Source organism: Solanum verrucosum, unplaced genomic scaffold, assembly GCF_900185275.1.
Source record: "Solanum verrucosum unplaced genomic scaffold, falcon-dt-bn FXZP01000177.1, whole genome shotgun sequence".
NCBI classification, from domain to species: Eukaryota; Viridiplantae; Streptophyta; class Magnoliopsida; order Solanales; family Solanaceae; genus Solanum; species Solanum verrucosum.
In genome coordinates this window covers 768673-791626 of record NW_026020401.1, presented here as the reverse complement: position 1 = coordinate 791626, position 22954 = coordinate 768673, and the positions used below count along the sequence as shown (strand labels likewise).

The 22954-nt window shown below is 33.7% G+C and overlaps 2 protein-coding genes across 2 annotated transcripts in view; both read right to left on the bottom strand.

The window, feature by feature from the left end:
• Positions 1-22954, bottom strand: part of LOC125839970 (non-specific lipid-transfer protein 2-like) — a 554062-nt gene that overhangs the window by 176526 nt on the left and 354582 nt on the right. The window lies entirely within an intron of this gene.
• Positions 16374-17514, bottom strand: LOC125839949 (peroxidase 2-like). Its single transcript, XM_049518911.1, has 3 exons — positions 17302-17514; positions 17018-17212; positions 16374-16925 (listed from the first exon to the last, which is right to left on the bottom strand). The coding sequence occupies exons 1-3, from the start codon at positions 17512-17514 to the stop codon at positions 16374-16376; spliced, it is 960 nt and encodes a 319-aa protein (XP_049374868.1).

The following is a 22954-nucleotide window of genomic DNA, read 5'->3' as shown; positions in this document are numbered from 1 at the left end:
TTTAAAGTTAATTGAAAATATTAATTTATTACATACTATTTAATTTTAACGACATCCGAAAATCAGTATTATAATTTTTTTTGTTTTTAATTTTACACAAAACCGTCCTCCGGAAGATGATTTAAATAAAATTAAATCAAAATATTTCTCAATTTTGTTTTTTATATGGAGAAATGGGGAAAATCGCATCTGCTAGTGCATATATTTTTAAAAAAGCGACGGACAACGTCTCTATGTTTGTCGCTTTTAAAAAAAAATATTTGACCAACATTTTGACCAAAAAGCAACGAACTAAGAGAAAATGTCCGTCGTTTTCTTAAAATATTTGACCAGATATTTTGACCAAGAAGCAACGGACATAAAGATGTTGTCCGTCGCTAATTTCAAAAATAATTAAACAATTAAAATTAATAAAAAGCAACGGACGACATGACTTTTTTAATTAATAAATAATTATTTTTAATAAAAAGACACGGACTACGTCGCTCTCTATATAAAATAATTAATTAGCAAAAATCCGCGAAAAAAAGTGACAGACTAAGAGATGCCGTCCGTCGCTTTTAAAAAAATTATTTTAATTAAAAAGCGACGGAGAGTGTGGCTAATGGCGTCGCTTTTTGAAGTGACATCGTCCGTTGCTTTTACTTCAATAGTTTTTTAGCAATTTTTTAGTAGTGATTGTTCATAACCTTCCACCAAACTTGGAGAAAAGGATGGGGTAGAGTCACCATTCGGGTCCTCAAGGGCTCATATATTAGATTTATCCTACAAGGAAAAAGAGAACCATTGGACGCCTGACATACCAATAAATTGTCGATCATTCCGGTTAAGGGTTGAGTATAAAAAGCCCGACTGCGATTATACAAAAACAGTTCTTAATATACTATACATACAATGGAAAATGTCATGAATGCACTGACAATTTATAACAATTTAACAAGTAAAGCAAATAAATAGTTTAACAAATAATAACAAGTAGTCAAATAGTCAAAACATTGCGGTTAGAACTTAATTAATTCCTCAGCGGAGTCGCCATTTCTGTTTTATCGAAAATAAAATAAAAATATGACTTGTTTTCGAAAATTCGACTTAACTTATGACTTGAAGAGAAATTGATTTTCCAAAAAAGAGAGTCGCCACTTAATTCTTTAAAAGGAATTAAGAAAACTTAAGATTTTTTCAAAAGATTTAAACAGACTAAAATCAATTGAAAATAAAAGGGGGTGGGGGTTCGATTTACATTCTGAGAAGGTGTTAGGCCCTCAGATTATCCGCTAACTTGTGGTTGACCAAGGATTTGACTAAAACATTTGACTAACTTGAAAAATTAACTAAGTAAGAAAACCCATTTTTATTTAAGGGAATGAACAAAAGGGAACTTTCTAAGGGAAATAATTCATAGTGTTACAAGACAAATAATAAAAATAAAGCTAAGTAATAGTTAAAAAATATAAATATTTGATTTTGAGTATAAAATGAGAAATAACTATCTTTGAGGAATTAATTAAGTCAAAACCAAAATCAAATAAATTGTAAGTTACTACAGGAAATAAATAAAGAGCAAAGGTAAGAAATATCAAATTTGTCCAAATTCATGAACTTGTCATAATACTAAAAATACTCAAAACACAAGGGTTTGGGCCTATTATTATCAAAGACTAGCAGTTGAGCCCTGCTTTTGAGGGTTTGGGCTCTTTTTTACTCTCAAAAGTCATGATATACACAAGTGTATATCTGATGTATACACCAGGTATATGCTTGATATACGTCCCATTTTTATGAACTCCGAAACCTGCCTTTCTAATTTCACCCCTGTATTCCTATATTTTTTATAGTTCTTGACCTGTATCTCAATATTTTCATCATGTATATTGATGTATACCAGGGCATACATCCGATATACAACCTATATCTTGGTTTTTCAGCATGTGTTTCATCTTTGATTATGACCTGTTCATTGATTTCCTGCTGGCTGACTCAAAGATAAAGAAATTTGGGCCATCATGGCCCAAATGCAATGCAAAGGGAGGAAGAAGGAGTTCATGGTGAACTCCGGCAAATTTTCACATGTAGCAAAACAAATAAAGCACATAAGTATTAACATCATAAGAGGTATTGAGGTAAATGATAAGACATATAAGTATTATATACAACAGTAAACCCATAATGGCTCAACATACGATACATGATAAATGAGATTCTTAAAGACATGCTCCTAACCAAACAATGAATCAGAATATGCGCATCACTTAGGTAAGAGATTTCAAAGAAGGAACTATCATGAGATACTATTGAGCTACCATTCACAAAACATAGCACTAGGCTTTAACCCAAAGAAATATAATAGACATTTTGAGACCTTCCAGTAGCAACAAATGTAAAAAGAAAGTCAAGAAATTACCAACCTCAAAGGATGAACACTAGTTAACTGATATAGACATAGAACAAACAATATTGATAAATATATCTTCTTTCTAACAAGACTAAAAAAAAACTAGTCATAAAACCAGAGACTTGAATCTTATGCCGAATCAACTCACCAACAATCATCCATTTGAACATTAACTATTAAGCCAAAGAAGACAGAGATGAATGAAAGATTACTCTTAGGCAGTGAGAAAGCAAACCCCAATACGACATAGAGAAAGAGAAAGTCAAACAGTTAAATATCAATATATCAAAAATGACTTGAATACAAACAAATAAGTTTTAGCATGATTTAAAGTGAAAAACAAAGACACACAAATAATAATCTTGCTAGAGCAAAAGAAACACGACAAGAAAAATCTCCACAAAAGAAAAACAAACTCCAGCAACTGGATATCTCATTAAGTGACTTATCTCCATTAGAGAGGAACTTGAAACAAACTAACTCGGTAAGCAAGATGACAAAGCATATGAAACTCTATACTATTAAAGCCAAGATTTTAGAAATACAATAATTAATATAGACTCTGACCCTTTAACTTAAGAACAGACAACACCGAAGAGAGTAATGTAGTAAAGTAATCAACCCATACGACTAAAATAAGCAGAGAAATGAGAACAAACTATATATATCAGATTATGAAAGCCGAAATTAACTATAGAAGGTGATTTCGAACTTCTTCAACTTTCTCAACTAAATAAACGAGATAGTCAATAAAGAGAAAAGAAGTCACGACCAAACGCAATCAACAAACCTTCAAAGCAAACTAAAATAAACAATAAAAATCGAATAACAAATGAGTTACAACATCGATTTGCAGCCGATAACAAGTCAAAATGCTTTCAATATTTTAACATTTTCGAACACTCTATGCAACCCAAGATCAAACAGTCATCATATTAAAGTAAAAGAGACACAAATCAAAACGAGTGTTACCTTTTCGAGGGCAGCAAAATTGAGACAGAACGAGCAGAGGATCAACGACTTCACCACCGACGCAAACTTTGAAAGAAATTCCTACATAAACAAGCTGAGCGAGTGAAGCTAAGATCGAAGAATGGTTCTCCCCTCTGCTTGATTTGTATCTCTTATATAACTATGTTTTCTCTATGAATATTTCTTTTCTATTCGTGTAATAATGAAGAATGACCAACCTTACAATGAATGGAAACTACGGTATTTATAGACGAAATTAGGGTTCCAAAATTTTTGGGGGGAAACAGATGAAAGAAATAATAAGAACTCGGCCCAATTTGGAATTCAAACTCCAATTTAAATCAAAAATTCGTGGATCAGTCGAGTGTCTATGATATGCCACGCGGCTCAATACCAAGGCGCAAGGATGATTCTGTGTGTTGCTTTTGCTGCTGAAATTGTACTACTAGAGAGGGATATTGAGGAAGAAGACAAGAATTGTACTACTTGTACGCATCGTGTTCACGCCATGTACTGTTCCGTCAAAGAACGTGACTGAAGCTATTGTTGTCGCTTGAAATCGTGAAGACATCGTTGGAATCGTGAGGAATTTTCGTGTATCGCGGCCTCTATTTGTTGTCGTTTGCTGGAGTGTTGTTCACATTGGAAGAGTTCTGGGTTTCTTTTGTTGAACGAAAAGAGTCTGGACGGGTAAAGGAATTGGGTTGGGAATGGAAGAGAATTGGAAAAATGGTGGGCTGGGGTTAATTTGAATTGGGTTGGCTGGAAAATTGTTGGGTTGAAAGAGGTGAATTGGAATTGGAAAAATGAGATGGGCTGCTGGAAAGAGGCAAGAAGGCCCAAAATTAGTCTTTTAATGGGTTGAATGGTGAGTCTTAAATTGACTTATGGAAATAGTTACATGGATATAATTACGGTCCCACGGGATTTAGAAAGTTAGCCAAATTGAGTTGATTAGCAAAATCGGCTAAAGTTATAATAAGATGAATTAATTAATTAGTTAATAAGCTTCTTAATTTCAACGACACAAAATGATTAATCCTGATTATAAACTAAATGATTTAAAACTAAAGCCATAAATTGAACTAAATTAAAATTAACAAAATATTTGACTAAAACACAAAATCTTTTGAGATGATTTTCGAATATTTATAAAATGTACTAATTATGTGCGTAATTATATGAAATATATTTTTTATTTAAAAAATTATAAAAATTGACTAAAATTACTTAAAATAACCTTGAAAAGTGTTTGAATTTTCTAAAGCTAATTACTCAAAATCGTTTGAAATTGAAGAAGCCTAGAAATTAATTACTATCGTGAATGGCCAAAATTGGGTGTCAACATTTAGCTTGGAGTTTCTTTATCTCATTGCATTGACGTTTTGAAATTATTTTCACTTGAAGTGTGAAGTTAAGGATATGCAACTACTCTACGAGAATTTCATTTATGGGTATGTCCGTCAATGTTTTCTTTCTCCATTTATTTTGATCTACTTTTCGTTGTGCATTAGTTTTCTCTATCTTCATTGAGTTCAGTAGAGAATGGTTTGCTAATACATTAGCAAACCATAGTGTCTAAATCCATTTTGAGTCTTTGATTTGCAACAAACATGTCATGACACCAAATATATTTCACCATAAGGCATTGACCTGACCCTTTCCCCTATCTTTTAAGTTCTCATAGATTCTTGAGATTTTTATTTAATAATAAAAAGCAAAATTGGAAAAAATCAAAACAGGCAAAAGATATATGAATAGCAGAAACAACATTCCATACAAAATCTTGACATGTTAACAGGTGCACCTGCATCTCTATATAGTTCTTCAACCGCCACAACCAACATCTTTTGCACAAGAATAAACTCCTTCGTTTCAATGCAGGGCTTGCCATTAGGCTTGACCCACAAAATAAGTTGGCTAATTTCACAACCAAATAAGGCATTGCCAGATATCTGTATTTCTTGTAATGATATCATACCATAATTGTTTGGGCCACATAAAGTAGAGTTTCAGCTAATTTCAAATTGCTTACAAGTTTTTATCTCGCAAGCAAGAAAAAATATATTGTCTTTAAAAAAAAACTTGTAAGAAAATTAGGAAATTTGTTGAATTATTTTTCCTGACACACAGACAAAAAGATGTGACAAAGTTTGACAAGGAGTTTCTAATGTAGGTTTACCTATCAAGCTTGGTGGACAATAAACCGTTTGAACCAGTAGTGTGGACTATTGGCTTCGGTGATTCAACATTTATCATACCATTATTAGCCAAGTACTTGTTGACTTGTATTGACACCTTTAACAATTAAACAACATAATGTTTATTATGTTAGCAATCATTTAGTGCAAGGGCACAATAAAGTTGAATTAAAGCGAGGAAATAGGACTATACCTATGGAGACTACTCAGGAAAATATGGTTGGCATTGTAAACTATTTGTATATTATGCTCCATCCACAGATAGATATGGGAGAATATATTTAGTTACATTCTTAAATGTAAGTACTTAGTGAGAGCTGTAAAATTATAATTACAAAAAGAAAAATGAACCTGCAGACACAATATGATCAGATGAAGTTGAATGGTTTTGGGGTAGGAGTAGAGCTAGGAGAAATAGGCGTATACACGGAAGTGGTTACAGTTGATTGAGAAGTTGGATCGAGTCTGAGCTCTCCTACAACTAATAAGGAAGGACTTTGGAGTAATTATAATCATTTCATCTTCCATCATGTACCAGGCATATTACAAGCCTCTAAAAGTCAATGGTTTGTTGAGAGAATATGGTGGGATCATAACCTTATCGTGGTTAGATCATTGATGAAAGAATCATGAATTAGATAGTACTTGTATCACTTCTCCATCTTCATTGAGTTCTATAGAGAATGATGTGATAATATTCTGAATCTCATGTTGACGATCAAGAACAATGATCCATTGTTAAACAAAATTTTGTCATTTTGAGATTAACAAATTGGCATTTAGTGAACTAATTTGTTATTTCTAATGTTCTGAGTTTTGTAGACAGTAAAAATCTTTTCTCTCTCTATATATATAATATATATAAGAAAATAATACGACCGGGCTCGACTCGTTGTTAGAGCCTGGTCCATCAGGCACGTCCGAAATATCCTTATCGAGCACGTGCCAAATTGTTTCCAATATATGCATTGTTCCGCCCTAGGCCGGCCAAACCCATTAATGGAGGGATCGGGTTCAACCCGATTTGGGAACTGCGTACAAAATTTCTAGTGGGTCGGGCCGGTCCAGCCTAAAAAACAGGCTTACCCTACCAACACTTGCAAATTAATTAGACAATAACAAACTAAAGAATGTTTAGATAACAACAACAAAAAACTAAAGACTGATAAGTAGATGACGACAACAACAACTACAAACTAAACCACTGTCTCTTTGATTGTCGCACTATTTCGTTACAAGATATAACTTCCAAATTTTTCTAAGAAGTTACACATATTTTGCTTGCGGCGAATGTCGCATCTGACATATGTCAATCCATATCTTGTTGCCTCAAAAGCTTCAATCTCCTCCGAATCACCAATAGTTTTCCTTATAACTAAATTTCTCAGAATATCGAGAGCCTGAGTGTCCAAAGATGTTTTCCACTATAAAGCAGATGAAACAATCATAGAACCACTTCTTTTTGTCCAACCCACCTTGACAGATTAGAAGAATGAATAGTTCATTCTTAAACAAAAAAGTCTCAATGTATAAATACACAGGATTTGACATGTTTATTTGGATTCTTTCATAATTCATAATTACAAAAGTATACAACGACCTTGACAAAAAAAATTCAAAAGCTATTAATTATTATCAAAAGACTTCTTCTGGGCTCGAATCTTGAAATATGGGTGTTCTTCAATATCGTTCTTCAAACAACTTTGAACCTCATTAGGTAAGCCAGATTCTGAGTGAAGAATGAATTTAATTTGACTTTTTTCTCTCTCCCAAATTTGCTTAGTAATCTGCCAGATTGCTTACTTCCAAGTTCCATGTAGTAGTGATGGAAATTATAATTGCCTTGTCTTTTCAATAGATTGATATGACTTATGAGATGAATAATGTGGCAGCTAACATTGTTTTGCTCGTTCAATATATTTATAATGATCATAGAGTCGGATTCAATATCCACATTTTTATATCCATTTGTGATGCACCATTGAATTTCATAAAGTATGACTTTCGATTCTGCAACATTTTTAGAGCATTCTCCATAGTAGTTTGAGTATGTCATGATTAATTATCCATTTTCATCTCTATGGACACCTTCTCTACCAACACTCCCTTGAGTTCTTTAGTTACATCCATCTATGTTCAGTTTGAATCTCCCCAGACTACATTTACTCCATATAAGACACTTGATATTTTTTTTAGACTTGAGATTTTCAATATGTAAGATAGTGTTGTTCCAATGTTGCTTCAAATTGGAATATTGGGAATTGGCATAAAAGTCATATTTTAACCTGACCAATGATTTTGTTGATGATGTTTTCAGAATAGCTCTTGACGTCCTCATATTTATGACTACATCTAGCTTTCCAAATCTCCTAGTAGATAAATAGAGGTGAGAACTGAATGAACCTTGTTTCTTGTGTTACTCAACTACCATCTAATAAAAGTATCTCTTATTGTGCCTTGTCTACTAGTAAAAATGCCACAACATTTGGAGAAATAATCCCAAAGTTTAACTTCAAACTCTCCTTTTCTGAATAGGTGGTATACATTCTCAATACTTCCTACTTTACAACAAATGCACTTGGAAGGTTCATGAACTCCAATTTTTTGTGATGTTTCATCAGTAGGGAGCTTGTTGGACAATAACCTGAGTATAAAAAAAGAAATTTTGAAGATTACATTAACCTGTCAATGGCCTCCAATTAAAACTAACTTATTACACTTAGATAAGTGATATTTGTCATATTTAAAATTTAAAGTTTAGATTAAATGAATTTAACAAGCCTCCTAACCATGTTGAAAATGGTGTTTCGTCGATCTCACAAAAGAACAAAGAATTGGAGAAGATGAAGTCTAAAGAAACGAGGGAAACATTTCAAATGTTAGGGAAACATTTCAAATGTTAGGGCAACATTCAGATGAAATAATTTTTCCCTCTTCATTAGCAATGGAAACCTGTCCTCTCAGGCCCCACAAATTAATGTGTGCTGGAACTCATCTCAGCCACCAGATCAGATGCAATCACAACCCTTGATAACAAACTTTGGATACTTGGAATATGGTTAGAGTTTGTTATGAAAAACCCAATAGAGATAGCACACATGTACATAATATTTTGTATTTTTGATTTACTTTACTGTGTAAATACAGTTATAAATACAACATCAAATAATCAATGCAATCATCAGAAAATTTCCAATTCAAGTCTCTTTAATTTTTGTCTTTCAATTTCAAGTGTATTTCTGATTCTGCATTTATTTTTCTATAATTTCCTATATGGTATCAGAGTAATACTAATTTCCTACATCAATGGACACTAATTCTGCTGTGACCTCATCAACTACTAGATCCTCATCAATGGACTCCATAGCCTCTACTATCTTTCACTTATCAGATTCACCTGGGCTGTCACTTGTAAATTTCATCTTTGAAGGAAAGGGTTATGGGGGTTGGAGAAGATCCATCCTTATTGCCCTGTCAGCTAAAATTAAGCTGGGCTTCATTGATGGAAGTTGCAAGCCTCCAGTTGCTGGTTCACCTGATCTTCAACTCTGGAACAGAAGTAATGACATAGTGACCTCTTGGTTACTCAACTCCCTTTCTAAGGACATTGCTGATAGTGTCATCTAATCAACATCAACACATGCCCTTTGGAAGGATCTTGAAGACAGGTTTGGCCAGCCCAATGGGGCCAAACTCTATCACCTGCAAAAGGAATGAAGTGATTTAGTTCAAGCAACAAATGACATAGCAGGGCATTATACTAAACTCAAGGGCCTATGGGATGAACTGGATATCTTAAATACCAAAACCTGTTGTTCTTATGCTTGTACTTGTAAGGGAAAAGAGTGTCTCAACCAAATCTTTGCAGGATGAGAGGCTCATTCAATTAGTTTGAATGATGCTTACTCTCCTGCAAAATGTAACATTCTGATGATAAACCCTCTTCCTACCGTGACTCAGTGAGTCTAGCTTATTCTCTGATCATACAAGATGAACAACAAAGGGAATGCCATTCACTCACATTTTTCAGGAAGTTCTACTTCCTACCTAGCTCCTACTACTCATGCTAGTGGAATCAATGATTACAAGGTTAAAAAGTCTAAATTTGGTTTGTTCTCATTGTAAGAAAGCTGGACATACAGTGGATAAATGCTATAAAATTATTAGGTTTCCATCAGACTTCAAATTTATAGATCTAGGAAGGTGCAAGGTAATGTGAGAAGCAATGGAGTTTTTGGGATTCAAGAGGAGGTTGGTGAGTCTACATTGGAGGCCAACACAGGTACAAATCAGCTAACCATTGATTAATTCTCTCAGCTTCTACAGTTACTTCACCAGGTTAATATTAATGAAACTGAGAGTGCACCTTCAGATGTTCATGCCAATTCTGCTGGTAAAAATTTCTCTGTTTCTTATCCTATTTCTATTAGATTTACTCACTGGATTTTAGATTCCGGGGCATCAGAACATCTTTCTCTTGATTCAAGCTTGTTTATCAATCTTAAACCTCTCCCTTCCTCTGTTTATGTGAACTTGCCTGATTCTACTAAAGTACAAGCCACTCACATAGGAAGTGTTGCTTTATTTCCAGACCTAATTGTTCATAAGGTTCTTTATATACCTTATTTTAGGATTAATCTTTTGTCTATTCACAAACTTTGCATTCAACTTCAATGTCTCATCATCTTTTCTTCCAATAATTGTTTCTTGCAGGGCCATTCCATGAAGAGGCCTCCGGCTCTTGGTGATGTCAAAGAAGGGATATATCAACTTCAATTTTCCAGTCAGCTTTCCAAGAAAAGAGTCCAGCATACAACCTTGTCTGCTCAGACTCCTAGTTTAATTTATTTTTCAAATTCTGTAGTAATCCAAAAGGATTCTGATGTAAAACTTTGGCACCACAGATTAGGTCATTTGCTCATATCTGCAATGAAATATATCAGATCTTTTGCTTTCAATTCTATACCAAATTGTTATTATGATATTTGTCCTCTTGCTAGACAATCTAAACTTCCTTTTCCTAAAAGTGAAATCAAATCTAATTCCATTTTTGAACTCATTCATGTTGACACATGGAGACCTTACAAATCACCTACTTACAATGGTTTTAAGTATTTCCTAACTATTATTGATGACTTCAGTAGAGCTACATAGACTTATTTACTCAAAACTAAGGCCAATGTTTTCTTTATGCTCAAGTATTTTTTAGCTATGGTTGAAAGATAGTTTGATTGTAAAGTCAAATTCATAAGGACTGATAATGCTTTAGAATTAGGAAAAAGCTTCACCACTTCTGAATTTTTCAATTCCAAAGGAATTATTCATCAAACCTCTGGTATAGCTACACCACAACACAATGGGGTGGTGGAGAGAAAACATAGGCATCTCTTGGAAACTTCCAGATCATTACTCTTTCAGTCTGGTTTTCCTATATCTTATTAGGGAGAGTGTGTTTTAACAATTACTTTCCTTATCAATAGATTTCCCTCAAGAGTCCTAAATGGTGTCACTCCTTATGAAATACTCAATAGTTAGCCACCTACTTATACACACCTCAGAAACTTTGGTTGCCTTTGTTATGCTTCATTAATTTTGTAGCTTAGTATCAAGTTGTAGAGAATTATTACTAGGGTTTCTGTGAAGCCGTGTCAGTAGGATCTTGTTTATGGTTGTGAGGGCCCCACTTCTATAAATGAGAGACTACAGACATTTAAGAAAAGTTTCCCTTCTTTCATACTCTTAATCGTGCAATAGAGCTATGTCATAGAGTCTTATTCTAACTCGTGCATTTCTCAAAATCATTCGACTACCCACCATACTAGAGGTGGTTGAAAAGTAGAGTCAATACTTTGTCGACGAGTTGTTCTTAGCAAGAGTTTTAAGGAAGTCATGAGACTCCACAGGGGCTTAAGAGAAGTCCAAGAGTAAGTTAAGTGTTCAGTTTCAGAGTAATGCCCTTATATTCATATGAATCGTGCATTTGAGCTAAAAACGAGTTGTTCTATTGTCCTTAAGCCTTGTTTCAGCTGAGATCCTTTTTAAGAAGAATGTTTAGAGCTTGGGTAAGATTTTCACCCGAAAAGGTAACATGAGTTACAAGATCATGAGCAATAGTAGTGAAAAAGCCCATAGTTAGAGGAAATTATGCAGAGGTTTAGTAATCCTAGAAAGGGATATAGTGATGAGGCAAGCTATGTTATTATAATCATGCACCTAGTAAATTATTAATGAAGAGTTTTCCCTTATGGGTAGACTAAAAAGTGATGAGTTGTAAATACTCCATCATAGGAAGTAGAGTGTGTTGTAGCTAGAAAGGAGCTTGTGATGAAGTGTCACTGTGTAGGTAATGACCAAGTGTAAGTGTTGAATAAAAGAGCATGAGTATACATGAGGTGATAGATCTAAGCTAGGCTTATGATTTTGAGGGAGAGCCCATAATATTCAAAGTGTTACAGAACTAATTAGGCATTGATGTATAGCGAATGAGTGAATAGTACTTATGTTGCGAAGTCGAATGTGATAGTAATTGTAAGTATGAAGGCTAAGAGGTGACGATTAACTACTTGTCATAAGGTCCTAGTGGACGAGTGATTCTAAAATTTGCACATAGTAGTAGTTGTAAGTTAGTATAGTAAGCGAACAATCATATTAATATTCGGGTTTAGTCATAAATATTAAGCTTGAATTTGAGATGAGTGTCATGATCAAAAGAATGACAACATTCGGGGTAAGTTGCTCGATAGAGAATTTACCCCTACTAAAGTCTAGCCTAGTTACAAATATTCAGTGATTTACTATCAATAACATTTATCCAATAGTATACTTTATCCCATATTCCTATCACATCCCAAGAATCCCGTCTCCCTATCTCATATCTTTATATTTTTGCTATTTTTGTCATTACTTGAATATAAACCCCCCATTGATAATTGACATTCGTGTCAACCCTTTAGATTAAGTATGTTTTTAATTGTTAATGTTTATAGCTATGATTGATTAGAACTTGATTTTACTTTTCTATTAATTCTTGCAACCACTCCCTTCAGACTCCACCCCAACTCATTCGGTTGGGTTATATTACTATTGTACAATCGTAGACACTTGAATTGGAAGTTCTGTCTTGATTATACAAACATCAGCCATCTGAAACTGCACCACAACTAGAATCTAAGAACTCTTTAAGATCGGATCCTCTTGAGCCTACGCGACAATCTACTAGAGTATCTCCTACTCCAAATTGATATGTCTTTTCCTTTGCTTTATACAACATTTTTTGTTTTAACATGTTACTCGATAGCTTCCAAACATGAATGTTTGCAGAAAGCAATGGAGGAAGAAATTTTGGCTCTTAAAGAAAATAACACATATAGGACATTGGTTCATGTCCTTCAAATGTCCCCAAATTGGATGTAAATGGATTATTTCATTCAAATTGTATCCAATGAAACCCTTGATCGGTACAAAGTTTGATTGGTTGTTCATGGTAACAAATATGAGTATTGTTTGGACTATGAGGAGACTTTTGCACCCATAGCAAATGACTACAGTGCGAACTATTATTACCATTGCTACTTCAGAAATTTGCCCTTTTATCAAATAGATGTCAAAAATACGTTTATCCATGGTGATCATAAAAAATATATTTATATGAAACCTCTACCTTTTTGTTTCCATCACCTAAATCAGATGTATGAAAGTTGAAGTAGTCTTTTTTTGTGGGAAAGCATCTAAGGGTTGTATTTTTTTGTGTATGTAGATGAAATTATTATCACATGAACCGATTCTTCATTAATCAAGCCTTCAACAATAGATTAAAGAGTTTTTTTATGTGAAAGATCTTACTACTATTACATATTTTGTGGGTTTGGAAGTTCAAAATGATGCTTCAAGTGTGTTTCTAAATCAACACAAATATACTCAAGATATGAATTGTTTTGATAGTCTTCAAGATTCTTCCTCCGTAGATACTCCATTGGAATTGAATGTAATATATCATCGTGAGGAAGTTGATTTTCTTCCTGATCTAACTCAGTCTAGAACCAAGTTTCAGCCAAGAGCTTTGGCTTGTGCTTTTTTGGGTTATCCACCTGGACAAAAGGGATATAAACTCCTGATCCTAGAAACCAAGAAGATCATTGTTTCAAGGGATGTTAAATTCATTGAGTATATTTTACCTTCAAACTATTCTTATTCCTTCCACTTATCCTATCTTTACGGCTCCTGATTAATATTTTCCCTCATCTACATAGCCCATCCTTCCTAATCAATCTTCACCAGTACAATCAACTTAGCCTAATAATGACTCCTCTTCTTTATCATCATCTCCCTCTTCTATTTCTCATTGTTCTACCATGTCTTGTGTTCCTCCTACTGTAACACCTATCAGGCAGTCCACTAGGCCTCATAAGAAGCCTGGATATCTATCAGACTACATTTGTAATGCAGTATATCTCACTGATCTTGCTCAGTCCTATTTTACCTCTTCAATTGAACCTCCTATATACCCTTTCTCTACCTAATCATCAGACCCTTAACAGTACTTTAAATATTACTGAACCTACCAATTTTGCATTGGCTGCAATGCACCCTGGCTGGCAGCAGGCAATGTCATATGAATTTGCAGCCTTAGAGGCTAATAAGACTTGGGAAGTAATTGTTTTACGTAAGGATAAGAAGGCCCTACCTTGTAAATGGGTCTACAAAGTAAAGCAAAGGTCAGATAAGTCCTTGGAAAGGTTGAAGGCACGTTTAGTTGTAAGAGGTGATATTCAGAGAGAAGGGGTAGATTTTCATGAGACTTTCTCTCTCGTCCTTAAAATGACCACCATTAGGTGCATTTTAACCATTTCTATGAAGAAAGGTTGGCGTATTTCTCAGTTGGATGTTAATAATGCATTTTTGCATGGTGATTTACAAGAAGTATTCATGAGGTTTCCTCTTGGTATGACTGGTCCAAGTCCTCATCATGTGTGCAAACTTAATAAGTCTTTGTATGGCCTGAGGCAAGCCTCACGCCAGTGGTATGCTAAGCTCACTTCAGCCCTGGACTATAAAGGTTTTTCATCTTCACTAAATGATTATTTTTTGTTTGTTAAGAATGATGGTCCTTTTATCTCAATAGTTGCAATATATGTAGATGATATCATTTTGACAGGAAACAACTCCAATGAACTTGACCAGCTTAAGTCTTTCCTTGATAATGAATTTAAGATAAGCTTGAGATTCTCAGAGAACCATATGGACTAATTATAACTCAGCAGAAGTATACTATGGAACTTCTATCTGAATATGACTGTTCACATCATCTTCCAGTTGCTTCTTCACCACTCGATCCTACAGTCAAGTTGTCTTCTACTTTAGGCGAACCATTGTTTGATGCTACTTCATACAAAAGGTTAATAGGTAAGTTAAATTACCTGACTCATAGCTGGCCTGATATATGTTTTGCGGTCCAGCATCTATCCCAGTTTATGCAAGAGCCTCGATCTCCTCATTTCATTGCAGCCCTTCGAGTACTTCTCTATTTGAAGATTAATCCTGCTCAAGGTCTACTCATATATCGGGAGATTCTTCTCTACAATTAGTTGCTTATTGCGATGCAGATTGGGGTTCTTGTTTGGACACTCGCAGATCTGTTAGTGGTTATTTTGTAACTCTTGGAGGCTCTCCCATTTCATGGAAGTCTAAGAAACAACTCTCCGTCTCTCTGTCTTTAGCGGAAGCTGAATATCGTTCTATGCGGTGGGTTGTAGGTGAGCTGACTTGGCTCAATCGACTTCTTCTTGATCTTGGTTATCCACCGGAGCTTCCCATTCCTGTTCATTCTGATAGTCAATCAGCAATTCACATTGCCCGAAACCCCATCTTTCATGAGAGAACCAAGCATGTGGAGCTCGACTGCCATTTTGTCAGGCAACAATTCCCTGTTGGTCTCATTTCACTTTCTTATGTACCAGCCTCCTCCCAGCTTGCCGATCTTTTTACTAAGGCACTATTTGGACCTTCTCATCACACCATTCTTCCCAAGTTGGGTCTCTCTGCACTGCCCTCCAACTTGGTGGGGGGGGGTGTTGAAAATGGTATTTCGTCTATCTCACAAAAGAACAAAGAATTGGAGAAGATGAAGTCTAAAGAAATGAGGGAAACATTTCAAATGTTAGGGAAAAATTCAGATGAAATAATTTTTCCCTCTTCTGTTAGCAATGGACACCTGTCCTCTCAGGCCCCACAAATTAATGTGTGTTGGAACTCATCTCAGCCATCAGATCAAATGCTATCACAACCCTTGATCACAAACTTTGGATACTTGGAATATGGTTAGAGTTTGTTAAGCAAAACCCAATAGAGATAGCACACATGTACATAATATTTTGTATTTTTGATTTACTTTACTGTGTAAATACAGTTATAAATACATCATCAAATAATCAATGCAATCATCAGAAAATTTTCAATTCAAGTCTCTTTAATTTCCATCTTTCAATTTCAAGTGTATTTCTGATTTCTGCATTTATTTTTCTGCAATTTCCTATAAACCATAGAGAAGAAGAGAAGATATAACTTATACAACTTAATTATTAATTTCGTAATCTATTTATCGGATCAACTTGGAAGATATTCAATCTACTTATCAAATATGAAAAGGAATTCGTTCATTCAAAACATTATCTTGATTCACTCGCCAAATGAATACAACAAGATCCAATTTCTTGGAAAATTAACTTATCAAAGGCTACAAATGAATAAAAATCACAACTACAATTGCAAATAACCAAATTCTTGAAACACACTTGATTTCACTAGCAACATTAGTTCACTTTCCTGCAGTCGACACGAATCTGGCCTTGATTTCCGGTCAATAGTTTGATATTACCCATTTTAATCATAGACTTAGCAAAATCTTTCGAAAAAGTCCTTAGGTTCGTACTATAGGTTTTAACAAGCTCATCAGTCTCTCCTCCACTAAAGAGTGCTTGATCGGAATGCAAAAGCCCTTTCTTGGAAACCAAGTTACTGAAATATTTGGAGTCGAAAAGAGCAGATGTAGGATCAAGGGAAGCAAGATTGGAATCACCACCACTACGCGGACAATTTGCTTGACGTTGACTTGCAAAGGTGGAGTCGATGTTGTTAATCTCATTGTAGATGCGATTCCTAAAGGTGGAACATTGAGCAAACCCTAGAGTGTGGGCACCGGAGAGTGCAACGAGGTCTTCCTCATCCAAACCTTGCTTCTTAAAGTTGTCGATAAGTGCAGGTAAGTCCATCAACGGTGTTGGAATGTCATTATTAGCAGTAGTTCTACTTGCTGTAGTCGAATCCCTTCTTCCTAGTTCCACTTCCCATGTTGGTCCATGTAACTGTGTCAATAATGTAACAAAATATTAGTTCACTAAATTAACTTTAGCTTATACTCCTATATTTATTAGTGGAATAAATGAGTAATACGCACCGCAACTACGGAGTCACGAGCTGCAACAGCCAAGATGTCCGCACAAGATACAACTGGACGTCCACATACTCTATCAACCTCCGATTTAATTCTATCGATCACCTCAAATCCTCTAGCAGAATTGTTATTAGGACGAGCAGTCTTTTCACTGTCAATAGTAGCCGTTTGATCAAGAAGAATGGAAGCGTCACAACCCTGCATTTATTACAATAATAATTAGTAACAACATCTCAAGCAATTACCAAACATATTAACTAGGTAAGAGAGAAAGAAATTAAACTGACGTTAACGAAACAATCATGAAAATGTAATCGTAGCAAAGAGGCGCCCATTCGCCTCTCTTGGCTGACTGCATCCTCAACAACCCTTCTAATGGTTGGTAAAGCTTGGGGACAAATATCATCATAGAAATCATCTGATAAATCCGAAAAAGCAATGTTTGCTAGACAAAACATGACTAACACATGAAGAAACACCAAGCTATAACTTGAAGCCATTTTGTATATAGAGAGTCCTCTATGAAGTTGTACACTTGTTTGTTGTGTTTATGAGTTTGTGATGATGAAACTAAAATGAAGGCTGTATTTATAGGTAAAAAATAATGTTGACTATAGTTACACGACAATGGTTGTAGGTTTAGCAACTCTCACAAGAATGAGCAACACTTTTGACAATTTCTAACAAGACAATTTTTAATTTTCTAGTACGTTGAAATATTACATGCATGAAAAGTTCGGACAGAGAAATTGATAATCAATTATTACAAATTTGAGTGGGTCGTCGGTATTATAATTAAAAAACTATCAAATATCAATATTGACTTGGCAAATAAACCGTACTAATTACGAAGTATTTACTATCAAAAATGTACTCAATTAATAGTTTGGTCTTAAAATGATATTGTCATTAATAGTTTGGTCCAAAGATGTTTTTATTGTTATTTAATGAATCAAAAATGCTATTTTTAAATTAATTTATTATTTATTTTCTTTTTAAATACATTCTTTTCCTAATGATTATATTTTTTTTAATTACAAAAATGCTTATCCAACTTCAATCGGTAAAGATAAAGAAAAAAAATATTTTATATTTTCTTAAAAAAATTGGCGTTACCTAAAAATGGAAATTGATGATGGGATTGTAATGATCTTATATATATGACCTATTAAAAATTTAGATGGAGTTATTCTATTGTAATATATTGTTAAAATGAGATTAAGAAGATGAGAAAATTATTTCCTACTTATTTATTAGTTAAAGTGAATTTACAAGAAAATCATAAATGGTTCTTTAAAAGTAATATTTTTATTAGGAATAAAATGTTTTTTTAAAAGCTACTATAATTATCCGAAAAAGACATATTTGATCCATTAAGTAATAATAGGGATATAGTTTAGACCAAATTATTTGCATTAGGGACATTTTTGGACCAAATTATTGACGGCAACTAGGGGTGTGCAAAAACAGAACCGACCGATAAATCGAACCGATAAAAGTGTTATTGGTTTACTGTTATTGGGGTATTGGGTTAACGGTTTTTAAATGGTTTTATAAAAAAAAAATATTGGATTACCAATTTGGTATTGGTTTTTAATATTGGGTTATTGGGTAACCGATAACCCGTTAAGACTAGTAATTTACTACTTTTACTTGTACATAAATATTATATATCAATCTCAATATCTTACTAGTTACTGTCTTTGTCCTTTAGCCTTCAATTCACACTTCACAATGACTTTGAGTTCACAATTTCACATTATACAAAACGTTAAAATCTAAAGTAAGAACCCTACTCTTCTTAATTCCTCTTTGTGTTACACTTGTATAGTTCTTTTCATGTTTGTTATTATTGTTTCTATTTTATGAGCATTTGTAAAGTTACATTATTGTAGTTTCGCATCAAATTTATTAGGAAAATCATATATTTGTTTTTTAAGTATTTTCTTATTGGTTAAACCGATAAACCGATAAAAAATATCTTATTGGTTTAACATATTTAAAAACCAAAAACCGATAAACCAGACCAATAATACATAAAATCGAACCGAACCGAACCGACCGATGCACACCCCTAACGGCAACTACATTTTCAAAGAAAAACTAGTAACTAAGATATTATTATTCAATTTCACACATTATAAGGACATTTGTGACCATTCTCCGTTAATAATATTATAAGTAAGTACCCACTCCAATTTGGCGAAACATATAAAATATAGAAAGACGAATAACAACTCAACGTGGACTATATCTACCAAAAAAATCTCATGTCAACGTTAAAAATAATTAACATGCAAATAATTTTGTTATAATGAGGGTAACCAATAACTATCATTGATGATAATGGTCTTTATTAGTTCATTAAAGAATAGAGTGGATACTTGTCATTGGTCTAATTAATTATTGGCTCATTCATTAATCATTATTTATATGGTACGTTAATTCAATATCAATCAATTAATGGGCATAACCATAACGAGTCTCACACCGAAAAATCTATTAAACAAAATATTGATGAAGAGAAGATATTTGATCAGTAGATCAACAACTATGTTTGAATAATACGTTTTATGTCTCTTTTAATTTGTTTATACTGATTTTGTAGAATGATATTTGTATTAATTGAACTTGGTTATAATGTAGCAAAACTATCTCCGCAACAAAAGGAATTTTTTAATCTTTAAATAAAATAATGTATAATTCCATTTGTATTTGTAGGATCTAGAAAATCAAGAGATAGTTTATCACTTAATTTCTAATCACCCTTCTTATTAACTATAGTTATTTCTCAAAGTATTGAATTTATTATATTCAAAATGTGATATAATAAAATTATCATTCTGTTTATCCTTCTAATTAAAGAGGTATTCCAAATCAATACGGACAAGTAAAACGGAGGAAGGGAGTAGTTGCTATCTTAATTTATGAGAATACAATCTACTTCCTTAGAGTTGGTGTTAGGATATGATTCAGGTGCTACTTCTATGATATTGAAGGTTAAATTAGTCCACCAGGCCTATAATATTATCAGTTCGCTTAGTGCTCATTATTGAAAAAATTACAATAATAAAAAAACAAGAAAATTTTATGTTAAAAGCTAGCAAATTAATGTGGCGATTATCCAATAGTTAAATTGTCAAAGTTGAGGTTTGCAAGTAATTAATATATTAACTTGAGAGTAGTTAATTTTATTCATGTTAGAACGAGTTCTATAATATGTGGCTATATCCGGTTGAGATAAAAGTAAGTCCCAACTAGCACGAAGATTTATTTCACATAGTTATAGGTGTGACTATAAAAAGGTACCAGTAAAACCTAAACAGAAATGATCCAAGAATTTTCATCTGGCTTGAAATTTGACATTCATTTTTTAAGCCACAATTGTTGCCTGCATCAGTGGCGAATTTAGAGCCAAAACATATGGCACTGGCACCCGTGGTCTCATCGTAAAATTAGATATTATATATATATATATATATATTCTAAGATTTGTATAATATTATATTTTGGCACCCGTACTGCAAGAAGTCTAAATAGCCACATGATTTAATGTTGAGCTTTTGACCTTGAGGATTAAGGATCAATTTCCACTTCAATACATTTTACTTGGTGCACCCTTGTTCGAAAAATCCTAAATTTGCCTCTGCCTGCAATCATTGATCGTCTACAACTAGTGTTGTGCTCTTACATTGTTGATAACACGGCTGATGGCTCTATTTTCTCTACCGGATGCACCGGTATGAAGCCGAATGGCGTCCAATGAGAAGGTGTGTAAGGTTGATAGAAAGGGTTAGTTACCATATGCAGAGGTGAATACAAAATTTTAAGAAAACAGGTGCACCATTGCTAAAGATAAGATCAAAAAATTTATAATAACAATAACTAAGCGAGCAAAACTAAAAAATTACATTACCACAAAAAGTATCATCAGTTTACAATTGTACTCGACGAGACTTCATATTTTGAAAACGATCTATAATAACAACATTGCATACATTTTCAAATATCTTGCGCTCTATCTTACAAACTAAACAACCATTAACTCTTGATGATTTCCTATTATAAGTAATGACAAGATTTTTTTTATGGAAACTCTAAAATTAAAGTGATATATTTAAAATTTATATGATTTTGTTAGTTTGTTTATTAAAAAGAGAAATCATAAACTAATTTTTTTTTACCTTAAACTTTGACAATGATGATTTTTCTAGATTCTTGACTTGAAGTTGGAGACTTGGAGTTCTTTGTGTGAAAAATAAAAGGCAAATTAAAAGAGAGAAGATAAAATATTTCTAGAACTTGGGATCGAACTTGGGACCTTAGTGGTAAAATCAGGCCGTCAAACTAGTGAACCATCCAGCGACTTTGAGAATGGGTTCCACAAGTTTTTATTTAATATATTCTTTAATAATTATACAAGTAATATATCGAGTTTAGTCGGATGACCACGGGTTTCGGTGACCCAATTTTAATACATAAATTCGCCCTTGCCATGAAGTGTGTTACAAGGTTCGTTTGTACATATAAGGAGTACGCATTTGGTATGAAGTAAAATATTTTCTGAAAAGTACTTTTCAATTTTCTTACGTTTAGTTGACTTAAATGTTTTGGAAAATATTTTCCAAATCAACTTATTTTTCTCAAATTTAAGGAAAATTGCTTTCCTCCAAAAATTAAAACAAATATTTTTCGAACTCTCCTCCAACCTCAAATTTTATTTTATTTTTAAATTTTTAAAATTTTGAAAACATCATTTCTTTTAAACCTCATTCCTACACCAACCCTTCTACCGATCCCCCCCACCCCCCTCTACCTCATAAAATATAAAAAATAAAAGCTTCTTTTTGAAAAATATTTTCAAATTTTAGAAAATTTCAATTTTTTTAGGAAAAAAATATTTTCATAAAATATATTAAAATCCTAGTTTGGAAGTTAGGTTTCGAGTCGGGTATGGTCCGGTCCCACTTCAAAAGTCGGGATCGAATTCCAATTTGAAAGTCGAATCTGGGATCGGATGTTGAGTCTCGATTCAAAATGTGTCCTGCATCCTGTTGATTTGAAAGTCAAATCTCGATTCGAGTGTTAGTGTCGAATCTAGAATTCGACAGTGTCCAAATTTGGATGTCAAGGTCAGGTCTTGGATCGAATATCCAGTCCCGAATCAGGATCAGATCTCAATTTGAATATTAGGTCCCTAGTCCAGGTTCAATTCTTGGGTCAAAAGTCCAATCCTTGGTTGGGAGTCGGGTCGAGCCTTAGAGGTCGTGTCTTTGTTTGAAATTTGGGCTCTGGTTTGGGAGTTGGATCTCAAATCGGGGTTAGTTCCAGAGTCAGGGGTCCAGATCAAGTATTGAATTAGACATCAGGGTTAGGTGTTGGTGTTGGGTTTATGATCAAGAGATTTTGGAGTCAAGTTCTGACTAGAATGTCAAAATTGGATCTAGGATCGGTCGTTGGGGTCGGGTCCTAATTCAAATATCGGGTTTGGATTGAAGGTCAGGTCTAGGTCATGGGTCAAATCTCAAGGGCAGATTCAGATTAGTCGACGGGGTCGTGTCCTAGTTTGGGTGTTGAGGTTGGGTCTTGAATCGTTATCTAGGTTGACTTTTGGGTTAAAAATTAATTTCCTAAATAGTATTTTCTACCCTCTAGCCATTATATAAAGGATATAACTTTTTTAGAAAATATTTTTCATTCATCAACCAAACATGAGAAAAGAAGTTAGAAATTCACTTGTTTTCCTAAAAAAAATATTTTCAATGGAAAATATTTTCCTTTGTACCAAACACCCCCTAGTTTTGGTATTTTTTGATAACTTATGTAATTGGTTTGTTTTATTATATACTTGTCAAACAATTTTGAAGAGTGTGAACTCGGATAATTTTTTTAACAACTTGTGGAAGATCCGCTAAAGTTTCAACATTATTAATTTCATAG

Bases quoted from the DNA above. Each gene is read 5' to 3' on its own strand.
- LOC125839949 (XM_049518911.1), bottom strand. From the start codon at position 17,514: ATGGCTTCAAGTTATAGCTTGGTGTTTCTTCATGTGTTAGTCATGTTT. The intron at 17,213-17,301 runs GTCAGTTTAATT...TAATAAATGCAG, and splicing joins TTCATGATTGTTTCGTTAAC to GGTTGTGACGCTTCCATTCT. The intron at 16,926-17,017 runs GTGCGTATTACT...TTATTGACACAG, and splicing joins CTCGTGACTCCGTAGTTGCG to TTACATGGACCAACATGGGA.